We start from the raw sequence: 21,010 nt of genomic DNA on the forward strand, positions 1-21,010 counted from the left end.
TCTGGTAGTAACAAGTGCTCCTACTAGCCACAGGGCAAAGGAACTCGTTTACCACCCTTAGAAGCAGAAGAACCCATAGTTTGTTAGGGCATGATATCCCTTCTTCACAGTCCAGGGGTGCTGTCCATGTGAAATAGCCACTTGGTATTTCATTAGACCTTACATTCACTCAGATTTACTAGCTCTTTCAGCCTCATAATGTATTGGTCTGAGGGATCACCCAACAGAGAAATCCTGTGGTTGTTGAAGTTTTGAAGACTCAGATGTCCCTTTGAAGACCTAAACCACGAGCCTGAGTTGTGATTCCTGTGAGTGCAGCTAAGAGGAAACAAGAGGATTCCTGTAATTAGAAATAGCTTTGCTGTTCCTTGCACCTCTCTCGGCAGTGCCTGGGACAGGTCACTGTCAGAGACAGGATGCTGACTGGCCTAGACGGATCAGTGATGGATTTGGAGCAGACCTTTCCAGCTCTAACTCAGCTAATGAATTTTGCAGTCTTTGTTAGCTTCCTCAGTATGGTGATTCACTTAGGAGAGAAATTGTTTCTGTGACCTAGACCATCACTTTGACAATTCCTGTTGGATATTTCTGTATGCCTGCTTTAAATGAACTGTGGCTACTGAGGTTGGCAGAGAGTACTAGTGCTGTTTGGTATAAAATACCTGCACCTTATACTGCATGTGTTACATATTTTCCTTTTCTCTAAGAAACAATATTAACAAAAGTGTTAATTGCAGGCCAGCTCATGCTGTGTTGTTTTCAGGCTCAAGCAAAAGAAGTTGAAACCAAGAATTAACCTACTGTTTTCAGATCACCGATTTGTGAGAAAATGAGTAATGATGCCCATGAAGTCTCCAGTTGTGCTGTCGGGAAAAGCTGGTATTGGTTACAGTACAGCATAATGAATAGCACCCTCTTCATCAGGCCGCAGCCCTTCCTGTCTGCCTCAGCCCGACTTCTGTGGTGTTTTTAAGAGCAATCACTAAGTACTTCCTTAGGTCTGAATCTGGATGCTGTGCCACATGCAAAATGCACTGCAACATGAGTTTCTGTGCTGTCATGGCCTGTGTGAGATCAGTTGCTTTTTGCTGCATACCCTTTGATGGATTTGTTGCATATGGCTTTTAGTAATGTCTTGATTTCCCAGGAAATAATGTCTTTTAGACAGAAGCCAGGCATCTTGTTACTCCTGCCAGCTGACAAGAGGGGGTACATATATGCATATAGATATTTGGTGTTTAATAATTGAGGCTGGATATATCAAGGTTGGCAGCATGTCTTTCAGCTTTAAAGACAGGGCATTGTTACAGGAAAATGGGATGTTTTCCCATGCTGAAGACAGATTTTTCCTCCCCAGCTAATCCTGGTGTCTGCAGCTGCTGTCTAGATATCACCTCCTAAATGGCAGGGAATGAACTTCTGAACATCTGTAGCAGCTACATTAAGTGGCATGGTTTATTGTAGAATTCTGGATGATGATGGCTGGATTACTAAATTGTAAATCAATCAAAGGCATTCTGATGATACTCTAAACCATGAGAGAGAGACTCATGCAGGAGACGACAGTGATTTATTGCACCAACTGGTAACACATATATCCCCAGTCATTTTTATTTATCATTATTTTGAAAAGATTTCAACCCTTCATAGAAGCAAATAAAAAAAAGAAATCTGTAATGATGATAAAGTTTTGCTGTAATGAAAATTGACTGCACAGTGATTCCTGGTGATAGTGGAAAGCGGAGAATAAGGAACTTAAGATACACAAACTTCACAATAAATTAGTTGAACAATTGCCTTTGTTTAATTGTCTTTTACAAGCAAATGAAGGGAGCTTTTTCCTTTTTGTTCTTAAATCTATTCCTTTGAAAGTGTCTCGCGCTATCTGTAGTTTTAAACCATTGGTACCCAGGATTTTGAATGCTTAGCAAGTCATCCATTTCCAAGGCATTAGCAACACAGACAGGATTTATTTCAATCTCTGCAGTTGATTCTTTGATCCGGGACTTGCTTAAGTGCATTCCAGTGCAATTAATTAGAAAACGAGTATAGGGCAGTGGCAACTCCAAGTGATCTTAAACGTAAAAGTGGCTGATTAGTAGCTCAGCTTTCTTGAGGATTATCTATTTGTTGCTTGACAGCATCTGCTATTCCTGAGCAAGGGAGAATCAGCTAATTGAGAAGAGGGAGCTTTGGTACTCTTTGTAAGCCACTAATATGACTATTCGCAAGAAAAGAAGCAGTGTGGCAACCTCTCCCAGCACTAATTTTAAGAAGGAGCTGGGTAAATGGAATTAGGACCAATCGCCTATCTCATGCCATCAGGAGTATGGCAGTATGTAGTTCACATTGATTTGCTTTGCTGGGTAGTAGTTCCCTTTCGCTAGCAGCCGTATGTGGCTCACAGAACAGCAGAGGAGCTCTTTGGAAACCCGTCCTTGCAACAGCTTGCACTGTGGCTGCTTCCAGGAAGGGCTTGTGTGGCTCTGTGGTTTTCTTCCTTGGGATGTCTTGTTACTTGATGTACCCTGTCTGGTTGAAAGTTATAATGTTTACTTATATGTCCAGGACACGTCAATTGAGTTTCAAAATTCTGTGCATCTCAATTCTGTTTCCTAAGTCTTTCCACTCCAATCAATAAAAGTAGCCATCCATCAATTTTTGATTGGAACAAGATTGATCCACAAGCAACTCATGGGTGTCTGTGTTGCAGTTGCAGTTGCAGCTGCCTGACACAAATACTGCATCCCTTTCGACTGTGGCAGGGAGTTGCCAGGGAATTCAGTTGTCCTGCATAAGCGATCAATACCTGCTCCTCTGACTACTCTTGCTCCCTTAATCTTCCTGTATGGTTTCTTTATAATTTAATCTTCTTCAAGGAGACATACTTCCTGTCTATCATGCTGTTACACTTTCGAATGTTTCTTGAATCTCATGGCCAGTAGAGCTCCTGTGAGTCACAAGAGAAGCAGGCTTACAGTTCAAAAGAAAATGCAAATTCCAGCCTATCTGCTTTATTTGCAGCTGATTCGGATAAATATCTTTGCATATTGCATAGTTACTTCTGCTTTGTCTTTGGGCTATTTCAACTTGCTTCTGGTTTTCTTTTTTCTGTGTGGCAATATCCCAATCATTCTTTCTTCTGCATCCTGAAGTGTGCAGGAATCTGATGCAGAAATCCTGCTTTATTAGGTAAAATATGCACTTGTTTTATTCATTGTATCCATCTTGACACCTGGGGAGGCTGAATCCCAGGCATTCTCTCTCTTTCCAGGGCAAAGACAGTACGAAGGTGTGCAGATTTCCATGCAGAACTAGTGCATTTCAGTCCTGATGACAAGGGGGAGACTTAAAATTCAGCCTCCCTGATAACATGGCAGCCTGCACTGGCAGTTTATTAGGGGACAGCACTTACCCCCTGGAGGTAGAATGACACCTCATATGTTTTCCACTTAAACTGTCTAGTGATAGGATGAAAACTGCTATCCTATGCTACCTATCCAGTGCAAATTGGTCTAATGCAGAGATGAAAAGTTCAGTGTCTCATTGCAAATGTCTCATTACTCTTCAGGGGTTGACTTGTTTCTTGCTTGTTTCTAATGTGACTAATGTACAGGGAGAAACTAAAAAAAAAATAGTGGGTACAGTACCCTTCTAGCAAATATTTCTTAGTAAATATGGCTGTAATGTGTTACTAAAATCTGTATTTTGTGTAATGCTAAAATCAATAAAAATTAAAGTCTCTGTGATAGAGACAGTAAGTGAAGGGAGTGAAAATTTTTCTTAAGGAGAATGGCGGTGTTTTTTCATGTGAAATTTCCTACCTTCATGACAGCAGGGGCAATAACAAAAGCAAAAGAATGCAAAGAATAGGCATGGATTGCAGTCCACATTTCTACTGTCTGTCCTCTGCCAGCACTGATGTAATCCTTCTGGCAGTGAAACTTTCCATTGCAGTCTGTCAGCATTCAGATGTGCTATTGATTAGTCAGTTTACTAAGGTCACTTAGGAATCACAACAAACCTCCTGAAACTTGGGAAAGGTAATAAATCAAAGGTATTTGATTTGTAACTTGCCGTCATTTTTGGTGCCTTGCTTCAGTAGAAGACAGCAGTCAACACTTCCTAAGCGCTTGATACGAGCACAGTTATGATGGCAAAAGAAAGCACTTGTTTATAAACGGTGCAAGTAATATAAGCTTTCAATGGGTCCTAGAGGAGTCCAAGGCTACAGAGGGCTCTGGAATGCCTTCCTCTCCGCCCCCATCTGCTCCCCTTACCCTGACTCCCACTTTTTTTTCCCAAGCCTTTGGCCAATTTTCATCACATCTGTCATTTTGAAAAATTAACTGGCAGTTCACTCCTAAAGATCATAACATGTCATGTATCTTTTTTTAGATTAACTTGTTTGCAAGAGACAGTGCAACAGGAAATTCTTGTGCTTACACAGCAGCTGAATTTTCGTGAAAAGCGGAGATGTTGTTAAAACTCAGTCTGTGTCTATTCTGCTAATTGGATAAAAAACATGAGACATAAGGGTGATAGGACCATACTTGCTTCCCAGGTAAAAGACTATTAATAGTATATTACTAACAAATCTGAATGGGGGCTGAGTGTGTAACACCGTATTATGAACACAGCAATTACCAGTACTGCACAACACCAAGATCTAACGTAAAAGCATACCCTCATTTCACTTATGGAGATAATGATCCTGAATGTGTCCATTTCTGATGGTTGCAGAGGAATTAATACCCAACCATACCTATCTTGATGCTGCATTTGATTCCAGGCATAAAATGCTGCCTTGTATTACCATATATATGTATATATCTCATCAGTATGGAATAGTCTGTATCATACTGCCACTCCCAAGGTGGGTATCAAGGCTACATGTGTCCTCCCAGCTTGCTAACAAACCACGGTTTCACCCATCTGCCCTTGGGGCTGACTTCCATCCTTTGTACCTCCACTCCAGCTCTGCAGCCTTTGCCAATACAATTCAGAAGGAATATCTGTGTAAAAGGAATATATACATAATAGTATTCCAACTACTGCTTTGTAGACCTACCTTTCTTTGTAGGTCAACTTTAAATGGAGACATCTCACAATGAGTTGTTGTTACTGCGCTGCAGACACCATCGTGTGCAGAGGCACGTGCAGACACACAGCATTGTCGCTCCTACAGATTCCAAAATCAAGGCTGGATTGCTGCAGAGTGTCCAGACCGAGCACACAGATTGATCTTTTCCTTGGTTCCATGTCTGCAGGTTTCTTCACCACCAGGCTGGAGAAGACCCTTGCAATTGTGTTTGACTCTATCCTGTGTTTTTAAAGCTGTGACTCAGAGCTCATGCACGTCTTGCAAACACCGAAAGGGAAGCTTTTGTTTAAAGTTGTTCTGAGTGGATGGAGGGGTGATTGTTCCTCTTGTGAAGTGCCTGAGCTGCTGCTTGCTCTTTTGTCTCCTTCACTGTCAGTTTGTGTTATCTTTTCTACCACCTTTGCAAGAAAGATGTGTTGTGTTTGGTACACACAGGTACAAACACCCACGAGCTTCACGCTCCCTGGCTGGCATTGAAGCGTGACCGTTCATGGTATGATGAAAGGCTGCATCACTGGGATTGTGAAGCATTCAAAATCCTCCACATTTTACAAAATACACAGGGGGAAGAAGAGAGGTGTGGCTTTTCATGCATGCCTACTCACAGTTAGATTATTTTTTTAACTCTAGGTTAAATAGTACTGGTATTTTTAAGTGTATATTTAATGAATATAACACATTTTAATTCCTGCTAAAAGATAGAAGTATGTAATAGATTCTGACTCTACAGCTATTCAAATCCAAAAGACCAGACCTAAATAATCTTGGATTCATTTAGGCTCTGAAGTCTCATGCAGATCTACTTACACCCTCAGCCAGTATTGTTGTAGCTGCTGGAATTAGTTTACTCTTTTTTTCCATTTGTAATCTGTTCTGTCCCAAGAGGTTTTTAGGATAGGACAGAGTAGAGTAGAGTAGAATAGAATAGTTAAGTTGGAAGGGACCTACAATGAGCATCTAGTCCAACTGCAATTCTTCTGGGCAGTAACTGTGAACTGGAAGGGCAGCAGGTAAGGCTGCAGCCCCAAAGGCCATATAAATGTTGCCAGCTATAGAAGTGCTCTTTTTTTCAGGAGCTGCTGGTGCTCGCACCCCATCCTGTGTTTCAGAGGGAGTTAGACATGTCATGTCAGCGAGGATCCAAAGCTCCGAGCACCCAGCAGGCGCTCATATGCAGGGTTCCTAGGCCAGGGCCTTCCGCAGATTCCAGAATCTGCTTTGAAACCCCTTTCTTGGGAATGGAGGAATACATGTTTGTGTTAAACTGCATTTAAGCTATCCTGGAAGAATGGCCCTTCTTACTCCCCCATTGCCCTTACAGGAGCTGGAGGCGCAGATCAATTATTAGTGGTTTCGTAGAGCTGACGTGACACGCGAGACTCCACTTTGCATGTGCCTGAGATGGGATAAGCAGGCAAGTGGTTTCTGGAGCATCCACACACAGATATGCATTCATATAGCAGATTTTTGTTTAAACACTCAAAAATACAGCCAAATTGTGAAACGGTGTAACCTCCCCATAACTCTGCTTCCTTTTCAAACAGGGGTAGCTGGACTGAAACACCCAATTTTACCTGCTGAAACCCACCGTTGCGTATTTAGAAACCTGTGCTTTGGATTGCATCCAGCTGAGAGAGTCTGTGAGACTTTTTCCATTTGGAAGAAAAGCATGTCAATTTGTCTGTAGTACAAGAGTATTCTCTTCTGCCTCCAACTCCTGAAGTAGCCTGAGGGTTGTTATTAGGGGTTAGCTCCCAGTGGGCTGTCAGCAGCATGGCCCAGGCATCGCTGCATTGGGAATTGGCCCATGGTGAAATCGGACCCTAGGACGAGTCCCTGAGTCAAGATCTGGAGGGTGAGCAGAGCCTGTGTAGTGGTTGGTTGGTTACATTTGAGAACATCTTATCTTTTAATACAGCAGAGTCCCAAGAGCAGAGATCATCAGGCAAAACAAACACAACTGTGCAAAACAAACCCAGTTAGCAAAGCAAGCACTGTGTTGCTGTAAAGACAACCCCCCTTGTTTACTGAAAAAGAAAAACATTGATGTAGGTGTTTACACAGTCTGAGTACTGGAGGACTGGCTTTGCTATTAAGTTTCTTGGCTTTTGGTGTTTTGTGTAGCAACGTTTATTTAAACATAGGGGGCAGAAGAGACTGGTTGGTTTGTTCATTTGGGGTTTTCTTTCTTTTTGTACGACTTTTAAAGGGTTGAGGAGTTTATTGTGTGTGAAATGCAGGAAGAGTCTAAATGAACACCAGATGAGAGGAAATAGACTGAGGAAAATTAGGGCTATTTGCTACCAAAGGAAGTAATCATTGTACATATATTAAATTGCAATCTCTAGCTGAGAGTGTGTTTTGTTATGCAAGAAACCTGACCGTAGAGTAAAAAGGGAAATATGTGGAGTCTTCCCAAGTTTGGGCTTTAAAAGTGGTAAGCAGGGTTTGGTGTACTGGTGGTAAATAAAGTAGGAGGCAACTTTTACTGCAGCAGGTGGTGGGGTTGGCTGGAGAGTTTTCTGCACCCCAGAGTTTCCCACCATAGCAGAAGGTCATTTTGTGGCTCTGCGCAGAAGGGTAAAACAGGTTTTCATATGTCTGTTATTTGTAGATAACATTTAGTGTGACTTTATAATGAGAATATAAATTCCTTATAAACTTTCATCTGCCACATTCTTAGCTCATCCGTTGTTAGAGACTCACCTTTACTTACCTGTAAGTCATTGCTGGAACTGCTCCTTTATCTCCATTTTCAGTGGAGGTAACCGTTACCTAATAATCCCCTTAATTGTCTCTGTAAGGTGAGGGTTTAAGCCATCGCAGTAAGGGGTGCTGACTGCTCTAGTTCTCCTTTCCTTGGTCACTGCAGACTAACAGCAGGGTAGGTGCACATTTTCATTTTGCTGGTGGGAGGCAAAATCACTGGCTGTTTTAGGGATAAAGTATTTACAGTGAGAGCTAGTATGAATTGAATAAGGACCCCCACAAATGATTTGAGGAGTGCATAATATGTGGACTTTGCTTACAAAGATGCTTTAAATCAGCCACAAATTTGACATTACTACTTCTTATAAACAAAACAGCGTTTCTCATTCCTGCAAGCTGGCAGACACCCTGTTCAGTTCAGTTAATGCAGCAGGGACATAGAAAGATTTTTTTATTATTTTTTTCTTTAGCAGTAGAAAAATTGTAGCTTGGGGGCATGTTGCTTTGACAGATTGGGGTTATATGGTTGAAGCTGACCTATGCAGCTTCCTTCCCCTTCCCCCTCCTGGCAGGCAGGATGAAGCATGTATGATTGGAAGTGGCTATCCTTATTTTGCTCTTTATCTGATGGAAGGCCACCACAGTAGTCAAGAAGGACTCATTATAGCTTTTGCTTTTCCTGTGAGGAATGCTTGAAAGCTCAGTGAAGAACCTGTAGAAATAAAAAATAAGATATTTCAGCTGTGTGGGAGGGAAGCATTTAATCACAGTGAAGAATAGGGGATTGCACAGTCAAATAAGCAGTTCTTGGCAGATTTTAGAGACCAGCAGTGGGAAGTAAGAAGGGTGTATGGAATAGGAGTGTAGGAAAGCATAAATGGAAATGAACTGAAGAGAGATAATAGCATCATATTTAGAATCTGTCACTTTATCAGAATTATGTTGACTGGTTATTAGCAAAAGAGAAGGAATTGTTTTTTTAGAGGAAGAAGGGTTTCGTTTCCCCTTCATTAGCTGAGGAACCTGCTGACAGGAATTAAGGCAGAATATAATAAATGGGGGTTTCAGCCACTCCCTCCTGTCTGCAAGAAAGGGTTATTTTTAACCCAGATCTGCTCAATGACTGCATTTGCAGCATGGGCCTGCAAAAAAAAAAAAAAAAAAAAAAAAAAAAACCAAAACCCTCTGCTGGCAAAAACTAAGGCTGCTTTGTGCTGCTATGTGAGAATGGGAAGGAGAGGTCTGGAGTGGGAATCCTGTGGGGCAACAGTGCCCCTGATGCCTGTGTCATGAAAATATGCCTCAAGTTAACTATTGTCCTCTGACCTCAATCCATGCTGAAACAGAGGCCTTGCATAATCATTGGAGGAGACAGTTCCTGCTCCAAAAGATGTTATGTTTTGAATTGCCAAAATGGACAAAGGAGATACTGTCAGCCCTTCACACATGGGAAACAGAGGCAAAGAGAGAGATTTGTTTGGGGCACATAGGCTAATTTTGACAGAAGGGGTACTTACACTCAAGTTGCCTGAATTCATTTGTGTACTACAACTGCAAGATTGCCCTTCCTTTCTAATATTGGATTTTTTTCTCCCTGAAACTTCAGTTCTAGTACAGGTTGTTTATCAAAAACTTGATTTCATTTTGCTCTGTTTAATAAATATGCTAGCAATTCTTTCCTCAGACAAAACTGTGCAGCTTCCATGCCAATCCAAGTTGCAATGCTGAAGTTGCAAATGCCCCAGGGACCTTCAGGTGGATTTTCACGTTGGGACCACCAGGGACAATAATGCGAGGAAAGGTAGAGCTGTGACATTGGCTTCTGCTTTTCTTTGTCCTCCTGGGGATCACAACCCTATGGATATGTAGAAAGGGAGCCTGCAAAAGTAGTAATGCTGTTCTGCCCAGCTTCATATAGGAAGAAAAAGAAAAGAAATACCATACTAACTAAAATGTCCATTTTTCTTGCTCAGGCTTGTTAACTCCAGGAAGGCCAGTGAGTCTTGGCATTGCATGACCAAACTGGGGCTGATTGAGTTTTTTATGAGGCAGTATTGAGTGGAACCATCTGGGCTAGGAGAAGACCATACTTCTGAAATGAGCCTTTAGGAATACTTAAGTTAAGTAGCTGTCAGGGGCACCATGCTGAAAGGAAGGGCACTCACAGCTGCATGTATTTTATAGGTTTATTTTATCTCTGATGACAAAAGAGAACTTACTAGTCATGTGGTTCCTCATAAATTTCAAGCCACTGCTGACAAGTGGCACTGCCTGTGTTCTCAGCCATGGTGGCGCAAAGTTCCCCTGACTTTCTGGCTCCTGATGTTAATAACAATGCTGCTAATGAATGACGCTGTAGAGAGATAACCTAACTTTTCACTGAACTTAAAGGCAATCCCCAACTTAGAGTTAGAGAATGGAAACTTCAGTATCTTAAGTACCTTGGGTGAATACTTCCGTGGTCATTCACCTAAGATCAAAGTGGCTCATCTCTGGTTCCTGAGGCCCCAGTCTTCCTAAAGGTGTGCTGTTCACTTTCCTGAGAGCTGAGAGAATCTGCACCTCTGAAACTAATATCCTTCCAGAAAGCTAAATACAGTTTTGGGGAGCATAACTTTCAGTATGTCAACGGTGCATCTCAATTTAGGCAGTTTAAACTATTCTTTTGCATTGCAGTCTCTCTTTGGTTTGGGGTGGTTTTTTTTTCATTTATGCCCCATTGGAGCAGCTTCCCAAAGTACCTCCAGAGGCCTGGTTCTACTGCCTGTATTCCAGTTTCCAAAGATACATCTTATTTCTGTGTCAGGAGGCAAATTCCCCTTCTTTGAGCACTTTTCTATGTGACAGACCTGGAAAGGGACACATCAAATTCAGTATAATTTCGGAAAATGTAGCCTATTTTCCTATGCTTTCTATTCACTGAGATGAATCTTAGAGAGAGATTGCTCATGATAAATATTTATCAGTGTATCACCTCAACTAAGATAATAGCTCTTGTAGTGCAGGTGTGAAGAAAGAAATACTTGCTCCTTAACCTTTTTTCAATCCATATCCTGTTCAAGCTGTCTCTGTTCCAATGGACCCTAGAAGCTTTGCATGATATTTATTAATCTGATTTACTAATAGACTCCTAGAGTTGAGAGAGAGAGAGAGAAGACAAACTGGACTCAAACTTACAAGAACCAGATTCGTGGCAGCTCTGCCACAGACACCCATTTGACTTCATGCACATCATTTAATATTTGTGGTTCCCCTGTCTACAAAATGCAGATACTAATTCTTTTTTTTTTTTCCCTATCCATACCTGTGTATACTACAGGTTTGGGCAGGAATCAGCTCCCCCTCATACATCACGAACGAGTGTCGTGGTTTAACCCCAGCCAGCAACTAAGCACCACGCAGCCGCTCACTCACTTCCCCCCCATCCAGTGGGATGGGGGAGAAAATCGGGAAAAGAAGTAAAACTTGTGGGTTGAGATAAGAATGGTTTAATAGAACAGAAAAGAAGAAACTAATAATGATAATGATAACACTAATAAAATGACACCAGTAGTAATAAAAGGATTGAAATGTACAAATGATGCTCAGGGCAATTGCTCACCACCCGCCGACCGACACCCAGCCAGTCCCCAAGCAGTGAATCCCTGCCCCCCCCTTCCCAGTTCCTAAACTAGATGGGACGTCCCATGGTACGGAATACGCGTTGGCCAGTTTGGGTCAGGTGCCCTGGCTGGGCATGAGAAGCTGAAAAATCCTTGACTATAGTCTAAACACTACTGAGCAACAACTGAAAACATCAGTGTTATCAACATTCTTCACATACTGAACTCAAAACATAGCACTGTACCAGCTGCTAGGAAGACAGTTAACTCTATCCCAGCTGAAACCAGGACAACGAGTCTCTGGTCTTAGGTGAAACTCCTGGTTGCTTCTGTAAGCCACATAGTAATTGGCTTCAACCTGTTTCAGGAAAAAAATGCAACCTTTGGATTACATTGGTGCAAATAAAAAGTCCACTGCAGTTCACAAGTCAAAAAATGCTGGTAGTGTTTAGCATCAGTATCTCTTGCTTGAACATGCGGCATTCATCATTGCTTTCCTTTTCCTTCCACTGTCATATTTTATCCCCATCTGTCAGATGTTTCTTAGCACTGTCTATATAAATCATAGCTGCATCTCAGTCCGGGTAGTTGAATCATTACAGGCTACAATCAAAATGAAGGAAAAAGAGGTAAATTTAAAGGAAGTGTTTCTCTTACGCACTCTGCTCCCCTTCTTTTGTACACAGACAGTACTAGACAATATTACTAGACAGCGTGATACCCTTGCTATGAATAGAAATCGAAAAGTTTCCAAAAATAGCAGATGTTTTTACCAGCCCTAGTTCCTAATTCTGAAGTCAGAAAGCAGGAGAGGAGTTGGAACCAGAGTGGACACCCATTGCCATTGTTGGAAAGACCAAAATTTACTGCTTTGGAACAAGCCTTCAGCAAGTTAGTAATAAATTGGGAAAGCCAACATTCCTTAGAATCAGACTTCCCGGGCAGTGTCTTTGATGTATTTTCTTAAAATTAAATTACTCTTATTGCAGTAGTTTAGGTTACTGCTAGGAATAATAATATTGAAGGTGCTAGGAAAATATGGATGTGTTATTAGCCAAAACAGATTTTTTTTTACTTCCCCCCCCAAAAAAACCTGCAGTGCCCTTGCAATGGCCATCACATTCAGCTCTCCCAAGCCGTGCCAGCAGAGCAGCGAGCCATAACAGCATTGCAAAGATGCATTTCTGATGGGGAAATGAATCCACTGCCACCCCTATATGGAACATTTCCAGTAGTATGTGTGCATTACCCTGCCAAAGCCAGGTGCTCCCGTTTGTGTACAGTGTCACACAGCCCCATGTGCTGGGAGCACATATGGATTTAATTCCCTGCCAGCTTTAGCAACTAGAGAAGGTATTTCTTTGTTCTAGAAACATTCGGAGACACTATAGTCCCAAGTTACTGGAAGTAAGGGGAAAAAAGGCCCATTTCCCTCTGTCTGGAGAGGGCTGTTGCAGACTGCCATCACTATCAATCCCAAAACTTTATCCAGGCTCAAGGTGGGCTGAAGCTAGAGGGTCTCTTTGTGCAAGACAGCTGTCATGTTTTCAGTTTAAGGGACAGCCTGTATTGTTGGGGACTTAATTATACTTGAAACAGCAACTACTATTGCTGGTTGTCAACTCATATCTCCTCTTTCTACAAAGTATATTGCATTCCTGATTTCCCATTATTTTTCACTTATGTTCCTGTGATGTTATCCTACTACTCACTGCAGACTCCCAAATTTCAGTTCAGCAGCCAGTTCAATCAAGTAGCAGGTGTCCTGGTCAGCATCTGCATGAAGTGAAAATGATAGGCCTAGCTCATAAACAGACCAGTTGCTGGGCTGTCTTGCAGAGCAAGTCCTGGCTGATTCAGAGGGTGCATGGTTGTGTGAAAGGCCAGGCAGTCCCTGAAGTCACAGGTGCTCTCTGAAGTTGGTAGATGGGTTGAATCGTGGTGATTTGTTCTTGATATTGCAGTCTGTTGCTGGAAGTGGATGTCCCGGTGAAAGCATTACTACTTAGCAAGACTAAAATGGTGGGCAATGAGAAAGAGAAACATGGGTCTAATGTTGCACAAACTACTTCACATGAGATATTGCAAGAAGAAAATAATCCAAGAGTACAGTGGAATGGATGCTGTGATGTTGATTTACTCTTGTCTTTTTGGTATCTGCACTAGATCTCAGCTTGCCAAGCATCTTTCTTGTTACTAGCAGAGTATTTATTTTATTTTCTCTTCTTCTTGTAGAAAATTTTACTACATCACACTGCTGAGAGACCCCGTATCTCGTTACCTCAGTGAATGGCGTCATGTCCAACGAGGAGCTACTTGGAAGACCTCCTTGCACATGTGTGATGGCAGGACACCAACTCCTGAAGAGCTGCCGTCGTGCTATGAAGGCACGGACTGGTCAGGCTGCACGCTGCAGGAGTTCATGGATTGCCCATATAATTTGGCCAACAACCGCCAAGTGAGGATGTTGGCTGACTTAAGCTTAGTGGGCTGCTACAACATGTCTTTCATCCCAGAGAACAAGCGAGCACAGATCCTGCTGGAGAGCGCAAAAAAGAACCTCAAAGACATGGCCTTCTTTGGCCTGACAGAGTTCCAGAGAAAGACTCAGTACCTGTTTGAGAGAACTTTTAATCTGAAATTCATCCGGCCCTTTATGCAGTACAACAGTACCAGGGCGGGAGGAGTGGAGGTGGATAATGACACCATTCGGAGGATTGAGGAGCTCAATGACTTGGACATGCAGCTCTATGACTATGCAAAGGACCTCTTCCAACAGCGCTATCAGTACAAACGGCAGCTGGAGAGGATGGAGCAGAGGATAAAGAATCGGGAAGAGAGGCTTCTTCACCGATCCAATGAAGCACTTCCCAAGGAAGAGACCGAAGAGCAAGGACGCTTGCCCACTGAGGACTACATGAGCCATATTATAGAGAAGTGGTAGCCTAGGCAGACTTTTATATTAATGATATTCTAGGGTTTCCATATAAAAGATCATGGAAGTAAAATTACAAAAACAACAGAAAATATTTTATTTAAAAGCAAGTCTGTAAAACAGAAGATAGATTGCTTCCTTAAGCATAGGGTCTTTTTACTGTTTCTTACAAGACCAATGAGATTCTTAAAAAAAAATAAATACATAAAAATAAAAAAAAGTCAACATTATAATGCAGAGTTAAAAAATGCACAAATGCAGTTGCCCACTCGTAAGGCCAAATACAAAAGAATGTTTATTATCCTCACAATTCAAACACAAATGGCAGAAGTAGGATTTTTTTAAATCTGTTTATCCCCTGAGCATAATGATATAAAGATACATAATTAAAAAACAAGGAAACTGAGGTTTTCTTTTGTGGGTGTTTTTGGAGGTGGAATGGGAATTGCAATGCTTGTAAGTAAATGATAAAGGTGACTAAGTTGAGGATGTGCTATCCCGCCAAGCTGTGATCTGAGCACAAGGGTGGTCACTTCGTTTCAGCTGGCAGCCACTGCCAGAAAGTAGAGCACCATAAAAATAAGGGAAACATCAGAGGATGAGAATTATTAAAGCAAATTGGCTATGGCCTAGGATACGTACTTAGCACAGTGGTTTTGATGCATTGCACTGGTATCACGTATACATATGCAACTTCATCACAAAAATAATAGGGAATTCATGCACGGAGCTTCCAGATTTGTTTCACAGGCAGGTCCCAAAACAAGTTAAAAGCCAACCAAATTCCACATAGGCTCAAACATGCACTCACATGCCATCCTGTCACCCTACACAACTGCCACTCATGCCTTCATCAGTATTATGTGTTAACAGCACATGAAAACTCTATCATACATACTAAAAAAAAGGAAGACTTTAAATAGCAAGAATCCCTCATAAATTTGCATGACAGGTTCCAGGAAGACCCTGCAAATAATCAGTCATTAATGGGAACATGATGAGGAGGTGATTTTGGTTTGTTTGTTGCTATGTGAAGTACTGAACTAGAACAAGCATACAGACATACCCGTATCTGCATTTTTTCAGTTATTTTTACTTGCTTTTATCAGGAGATAATGGGCATCAGAACTGATTTAAGTGAGAACAGGATGGGGCTCTCTTCCAGAGCTGTGAAAATTTCTGACTCTGGGTCTGAATTAATTATGAGACAGTGCACATTGTCTTTTGGCAGAGTGCCTGTTCTGCAGCTCGTACTTTAAATGAACAAGCTGTGTTCATAAAACTGAAAAGGGGAATCATGGATAATGTTTTTTTAATCTCAGACCACTTTCAAAGCAGAACTCTTTCAATGCTGTTTTTTAGGCACTCATGTAGGTTTAATCCTCCAGTGTGGTGACAGTCTAACCAGGTTCTGCTTACTGACTTTTGAGTCATAGAACAACAATGACTTCTCTAATTCCTCTTCCCACTCACCAAATTAAAGTATGGCTTATTTTCTTGCTGTTGGAAACACTTCTTTGTTTGCCTGGAAGCATGGAAATGAAGCAGTTTTTGCCTGTTTCATGTCTCACCCCATTATTACTCAGCCTGTAAGACCTGAACCAGCTATTGTTTAGGCTAAACTATGAACCAAATGGAATATGATCTGATTTTCAAAGGCCATGTTAACTGCAGATCACATATGGCATTGAAATCACCAGAGAGGCAGAGAGCTGATACATTCAGCTTTATCATGTCATTTTTACAGTGTCCGTTTCCCATCCTACAAATCCACTGAAGTGCTGCTTGTTTTGTATTTTAATTCGCTCTCTCTGCCTCTGTACACAGTTTCCAACAGTTTCAAATTCCGACTGAGTTTTGCAAAGGACGTGGCTGCCCTAAGCAGAGGAGCTGTCTTGTTTCCTCTGTGTACACCCTGGGGGATACACCTTGCTTTTGGAGATGTTCTTCTCCAGAAGAGTGAAGATGACTAAAAACTTAAGAACAGAAAATACAAACAGCACTTTGGGCTCAAATACAACCCTGTTACAGTCCTGATCCAAAGTCCACTGAAGTCAAAGGATGTCTTTTGTATTGATTTCAGATTAATTTTGATCGGGTCTGCATCCTGGTGCTGCAAAGTGCCTAAGCACATGCTCCTCCATCTACAAGCACAGTGGGATGTTGTTACCCATGCATTTGGCTGGTACCAATATTTGCTAGTGGTGTCACTGTCTTTAAGGTTCTGCCACAAATGGCCCCTGTTCCCAGAGATGTGTAGCTTGGCCATAAGCATTTCCTCCTAGCTGAAAAGTGGGAAGCAAAATGAAGCCATTTTCGGTTGTCGGCTTGGGGGCAGAAGGTATTACAAATCCATTTGCTCATCTCTGCATTCCAAGACCGGGAGGAGCTATGTCTGCTAGTTCCCAGCGCTATTATGTGTTGCTGTAACTAAAGAAAACATTTATATTTTAAAAATGCAATTTTACAGGCTGTTTACCCACAAAAACAATACATAAGATATAAAAAGCAACTGGTTTACATGCACAGTTTCCAGCTTTCCCCAAAGGCTTTTCACTGTGCATCCTGTGTTACGGATCCATAATGCACAAATGGTTACTGCAGCTAATCCATATCTGAGGTGTACCTCGGCGCAGCTCCAGCAGGGCTGTGCAGTGAATGCCCAGGCAGGTCTGCGAATGCCAGCACTGACTTCTGAGAGGCATTCTGTACTGAAGGCCAAATTCTGCTCTCATCTACCAAAGGGTGACAGTAAATGGGACTGTGTATGATTAGGACCGGCATAATTTGGCCTAGTTTGCCTGAGTTGTTTCTGTTATGGGCTCTAAGTAACCAGCTGGATTTTAATGGATTTGTCTGTAGGTTCTCTAAATCAAAGGCAGCCTCTGACCCTAGAAGCATGTCAGTAGAAGACCTTGTTCCAACATTTTCTTTGTAAGATATTACAGTAACAAGCAAAGGAAATTAAACTATCTTGAAAACTGTCTTGTTAACAGTTTCACTTCAACCCACAAAAGGAAGGCTGACCTCAGCTTAGCACTGAGGCAGAAATTTCTAGATTCAAATCCTGCACCTGGCAAATGCCTCAGTTACTCCACCTGTATATTGGGAATAACAAATTTACACAATCTAAAGAGGCACTCGAAGGTACAACAAGTATAGGGCACTTTGAAACAGATTCTAAGTATTGGAAATTAAGAGAGTGACCCAAAAGCCATCCCTCGCCCTGGCTGCCGTGCTGGTCTGTTGATGGCTGTAGGCCATGTGTGCTGTGTGCCAGAGCATGGGCTGCAGGACGTACCTGGCACCATTTTCTTCCTTTAGTGGGTTTAAGGGAACATTTTTAACATAATGTGAGTGTAGGTTTTCGTGATTTATATGTACTACATACAGTTTGAAGTGGTACAGTTTCTTTCATTTTTAGGACTGATTATTTGATGCTACAATAACATGAAAAATGTATATGTAGTTTTAAAATTAATGGAGAACAACAGCTTTAAGGCACTCCGGCAGAAGTAGTGGCCAGATAGTACATTCTTGTTCAGTATCTGCCCCTTTCTTCCAAAATGTTTTTCCTGTGACTTCCAGATGCACTGAGACCTTCTTCACTACATGAAGTGTTTCTTCAGGGGGCCTGTCAATGCATCATGATGCAGGTCAGGATAGGTGAATGCTGGGTACAGTGAGGGCACGTGCAAGATTGCGACCTGTCTCTTACTGGAGTTGGTAAGGCAGCTCCCCTTGAATTCAGAATTTATGTAGTTGGATGCTTGACCATCCCACAATGTTTCTGCCGTGGTTCCAGGGATACCCTGTGAAAAGCCTTTACAAAAGCTGAGGGTGTGTAAGGTATTCTAAGAGTTTATACAGTATTAGTGTGAGTGAGCATTTTGGACAGGCAGTTACCTGGTACCAGGCCAAAGATGATGGCTCTTAGCCTCTGCCATCTTACACTGTGCTGACTCTTGCACATCCACAGATGAGGGTGATGCTGAGTGGGGATTTCCTAGCAGACTCCATTCCTGCTTTGGGAGGGTGGAAAGGCCAAGACATGCTGCAGTGCTAAGAAGAAGGACATCTTTTTTTGCTTTTAGTCACCTGAACAGTGTGAACTTCACTGCTTGGTGGGTGTTGTTGCCGAAGAAAACTTTTTATTGCTCATTTGTCTCATTCCAGCTAGCTCTGTTGAAGGAGTTTGCCTCCACCAAAGTTTACCAGACAGTCAGATGCCAACTTGTACCCTACCCAGGTCAAAAAATGCAGAACTGACTGGTAAGGTTGCAGACTCAGGCTGTCATGGGGTTCACAGCCATCAACAAAAAAACCTCAACAAAGGATCAGTGTGAATTTCTGGCTTGCCTGAATTTCTCTCTTTGTCCCCAACATTTTGGAATAAATGGGGAGCACTTCAGGTTGATGTTTTTGCACCCCATAGTCCCTTACTTGCTTACAAAACTGGGATGGCAATGGAAGCAGCATAAGGAAGATCCCAACAAGCTTTTGAATCCTCTCTCCCAGGGCTGTCCTGTAGGAGCAGAAAGGGCAGCGCAGTTGCTGAGAGTATGAGCGAGACAGAAGGACTACCACAGTGGCAGGACGGACATGTCAGTTAGGAAGTTTTCACTCTGAGCCCATCAAATCACTTCACAGAAAACACGAAACAGCTACAGAAGGTAATGACTAACATTACAGAACAGGGCCTGAATAAGATTTATATCCTGGGGTTAAAAGCATCTCTAGCTTCTTACTGGTATTTAGAGTTACTCAGACCCCCTCCTGTCCTGTAGAATTTTCCGAATGTCACAAAAATGGGTAGCGCTACAGGAATTCACAACACAGACTATGCTAAACATTGTATTTCCAGGGCTATAGCTTGGAATGCAACTCACAGTGTCTGCTGGATTCAGATCACAGGGCTGGCTGCATTATCTTTTTGTTCTTGTTTTCACTAAAATTAGCAGATCATGTTCCAGTGGCAGAAATGAACGCAGGATTCACTGCCTGATCAGCCGTAGAGCAAAGCTTTCAAAGCACAGGTCAGTTAGCAGCAGTTCAGGTAAACCAGTGAGCAGTGGAGCTCGTGTCTGTGCACACAATCCGAGCTATCTGTGGCTGTTTATTTTGCCCCATCTACAGGAGTTCTGCCAAGGTGAATGCAGTCCTGATAAGCACATGGGTATTAAAGCCTGTATTGTCCCAGCTGCAGGTGGTTTCCTCTGTAATTTTTAGCCATACAAGCTGAAAAAACCCAAGATTTGCAAATGAGTCTGTCTCATCCCTCAAAGCCCCACAATTCCCCCTTGCTGTTTTCCCCCAGGTATCAATTCTGCAGACTGGATTGAGAGAGTTGTACTATAATGAATAATTTTATATTCAAATGGTTTACTGAGCATGATTTGTTTTGTACATATTGGAATATGATTTAACTTATTTTTATTGCCCCTTTTCATCTTTTCTTCATAAGGAGAAGACAAAAATCCCCACCCTCTCTCAATGTGAAGTTCCTGTTTGTGTGTAGTCTGCCAGGCAAACATGCAACAGCCACAAGATTTCTCACCATCCCTACTGGCGTCTGATTTTATTTTTCATTGTCATTGGTTTTTGTCTCGGGCTTTGCTTATATTGTCTCTTCTTTCCTCTCTGCCACACAATCTGCACAGGCAAGGGAAAGGGCAGTGCAGGCAGGACTTTCTTTTTCTTCCTCTCCCTTTCTTGTGTGCTTTACCTACCAAGGAACTCAGTTCTTATCTTCTAGGAGTTTTGTGACTGAGAGTAAAAATATAAAACTGTCCCCCTACCTGCCATCCATCCTCCATATTGTAGATCAAACAGATTCAGCTTCTCTGAAAGTGATTGTGTCTGGAGTCATTCTGTTGGGCTGAATGTGTATGGTTTGCACTTTTTTCCCACTTCAGGAACTTAAAACCAACAAAAAATAAAAACTGTTTAACTTGAGCCAAGTAACACTTAAAGCTTTATATATTTATTTATAGCATCTTACAAAAAAAGTGTTAAAAGGTTGTTTTCTTCCACAAGAAAAATTGGATTTAAAAAAGAAATCATCTAATTGTTTTTGTCTAGATCAAGAATGAATGTTAGCAGATGAAATAAACCCTAAAACTGAGCATCTGTTGTGTGTGTTGTCCTTGCATGAGCCTTTGGATGCTGTTTCAGTGTAATGTGTCTTGCCTTCCTGTATTACAGAGAGATAAAGCTACCAGTGGAGTTGATAGAGAATATTTGTTTTCTGCTGAAAGACCAGACTCCTAACAGAAATATTTAAGCAGAAACTGCAGTCTGTTTATTCCTATTGTTACATTTAAGCCAACATTACAAAAAGCCCTTAAACCTCCTAAAACCAATCATCTTTTAAAAATTAATTACCTTTAATACTGTACAGTCCTCTTAGTTTTCTTTTTCACAGTCATTGCAATGAACAGATTTGCAGGTAATAAAATGGTGGTTGGTATACCAAATACTACAGAATAATTAACAGAAATTTTTTTGTTTCATGTTTAGAAGTACTTTCACCAAATGTGACCTGTGAAAATGTTCTCCAGTTACAGAACTGAAATAAGCTGTGCACCTGGTTGTGATACAGTGGAGGTTAGTAAGTTAGGGGGTAAGAAAACGATGATACAAGTGCTTTACAGTAGCCTC

At 41.8% G+C, this 21,010-nt stretch overlaps 1 protein-coding gene across 1 annotated transcript in view; it reads left to right on the forward strand.

Moving 5' to 3' along the window:
- Nucleotides 1–20,474, forward strand: part of HS6ST1 (heparan sulfate 6-O-sulfotransferase 1) — a 203,954-nt gene extending 183,480 nt beyond the window's left edge. The window contains exon 2 of the mRNA XM_075032021.1: nt 13,651–20,474. Within this exon, the coding sequence (XP_074888122.1) occupies nt 13,651–14,359 (709 nt within the window). The 3' untranslated portion in view covers nt 14,360–20,474. The remainder of the gene's footprint in view (nt 1–13,650) is intronic.
- Nucleotides 20,475–21,010: the final 536 nt, after the last annotated feature.

Source organism: Buteo buteo, chromosome 7, assembly GCF_964188355.1.
Source record: "Buteo buteo chromosome 7, bButBut1.hap1.1, whole genome shotgun sequence".
Taxonomy (NCBI): Eukaryota; Metazoa; Chordata; class Aves; order Accipitriformes; family Accipitridae; genus Buteo; species Buteo buteo.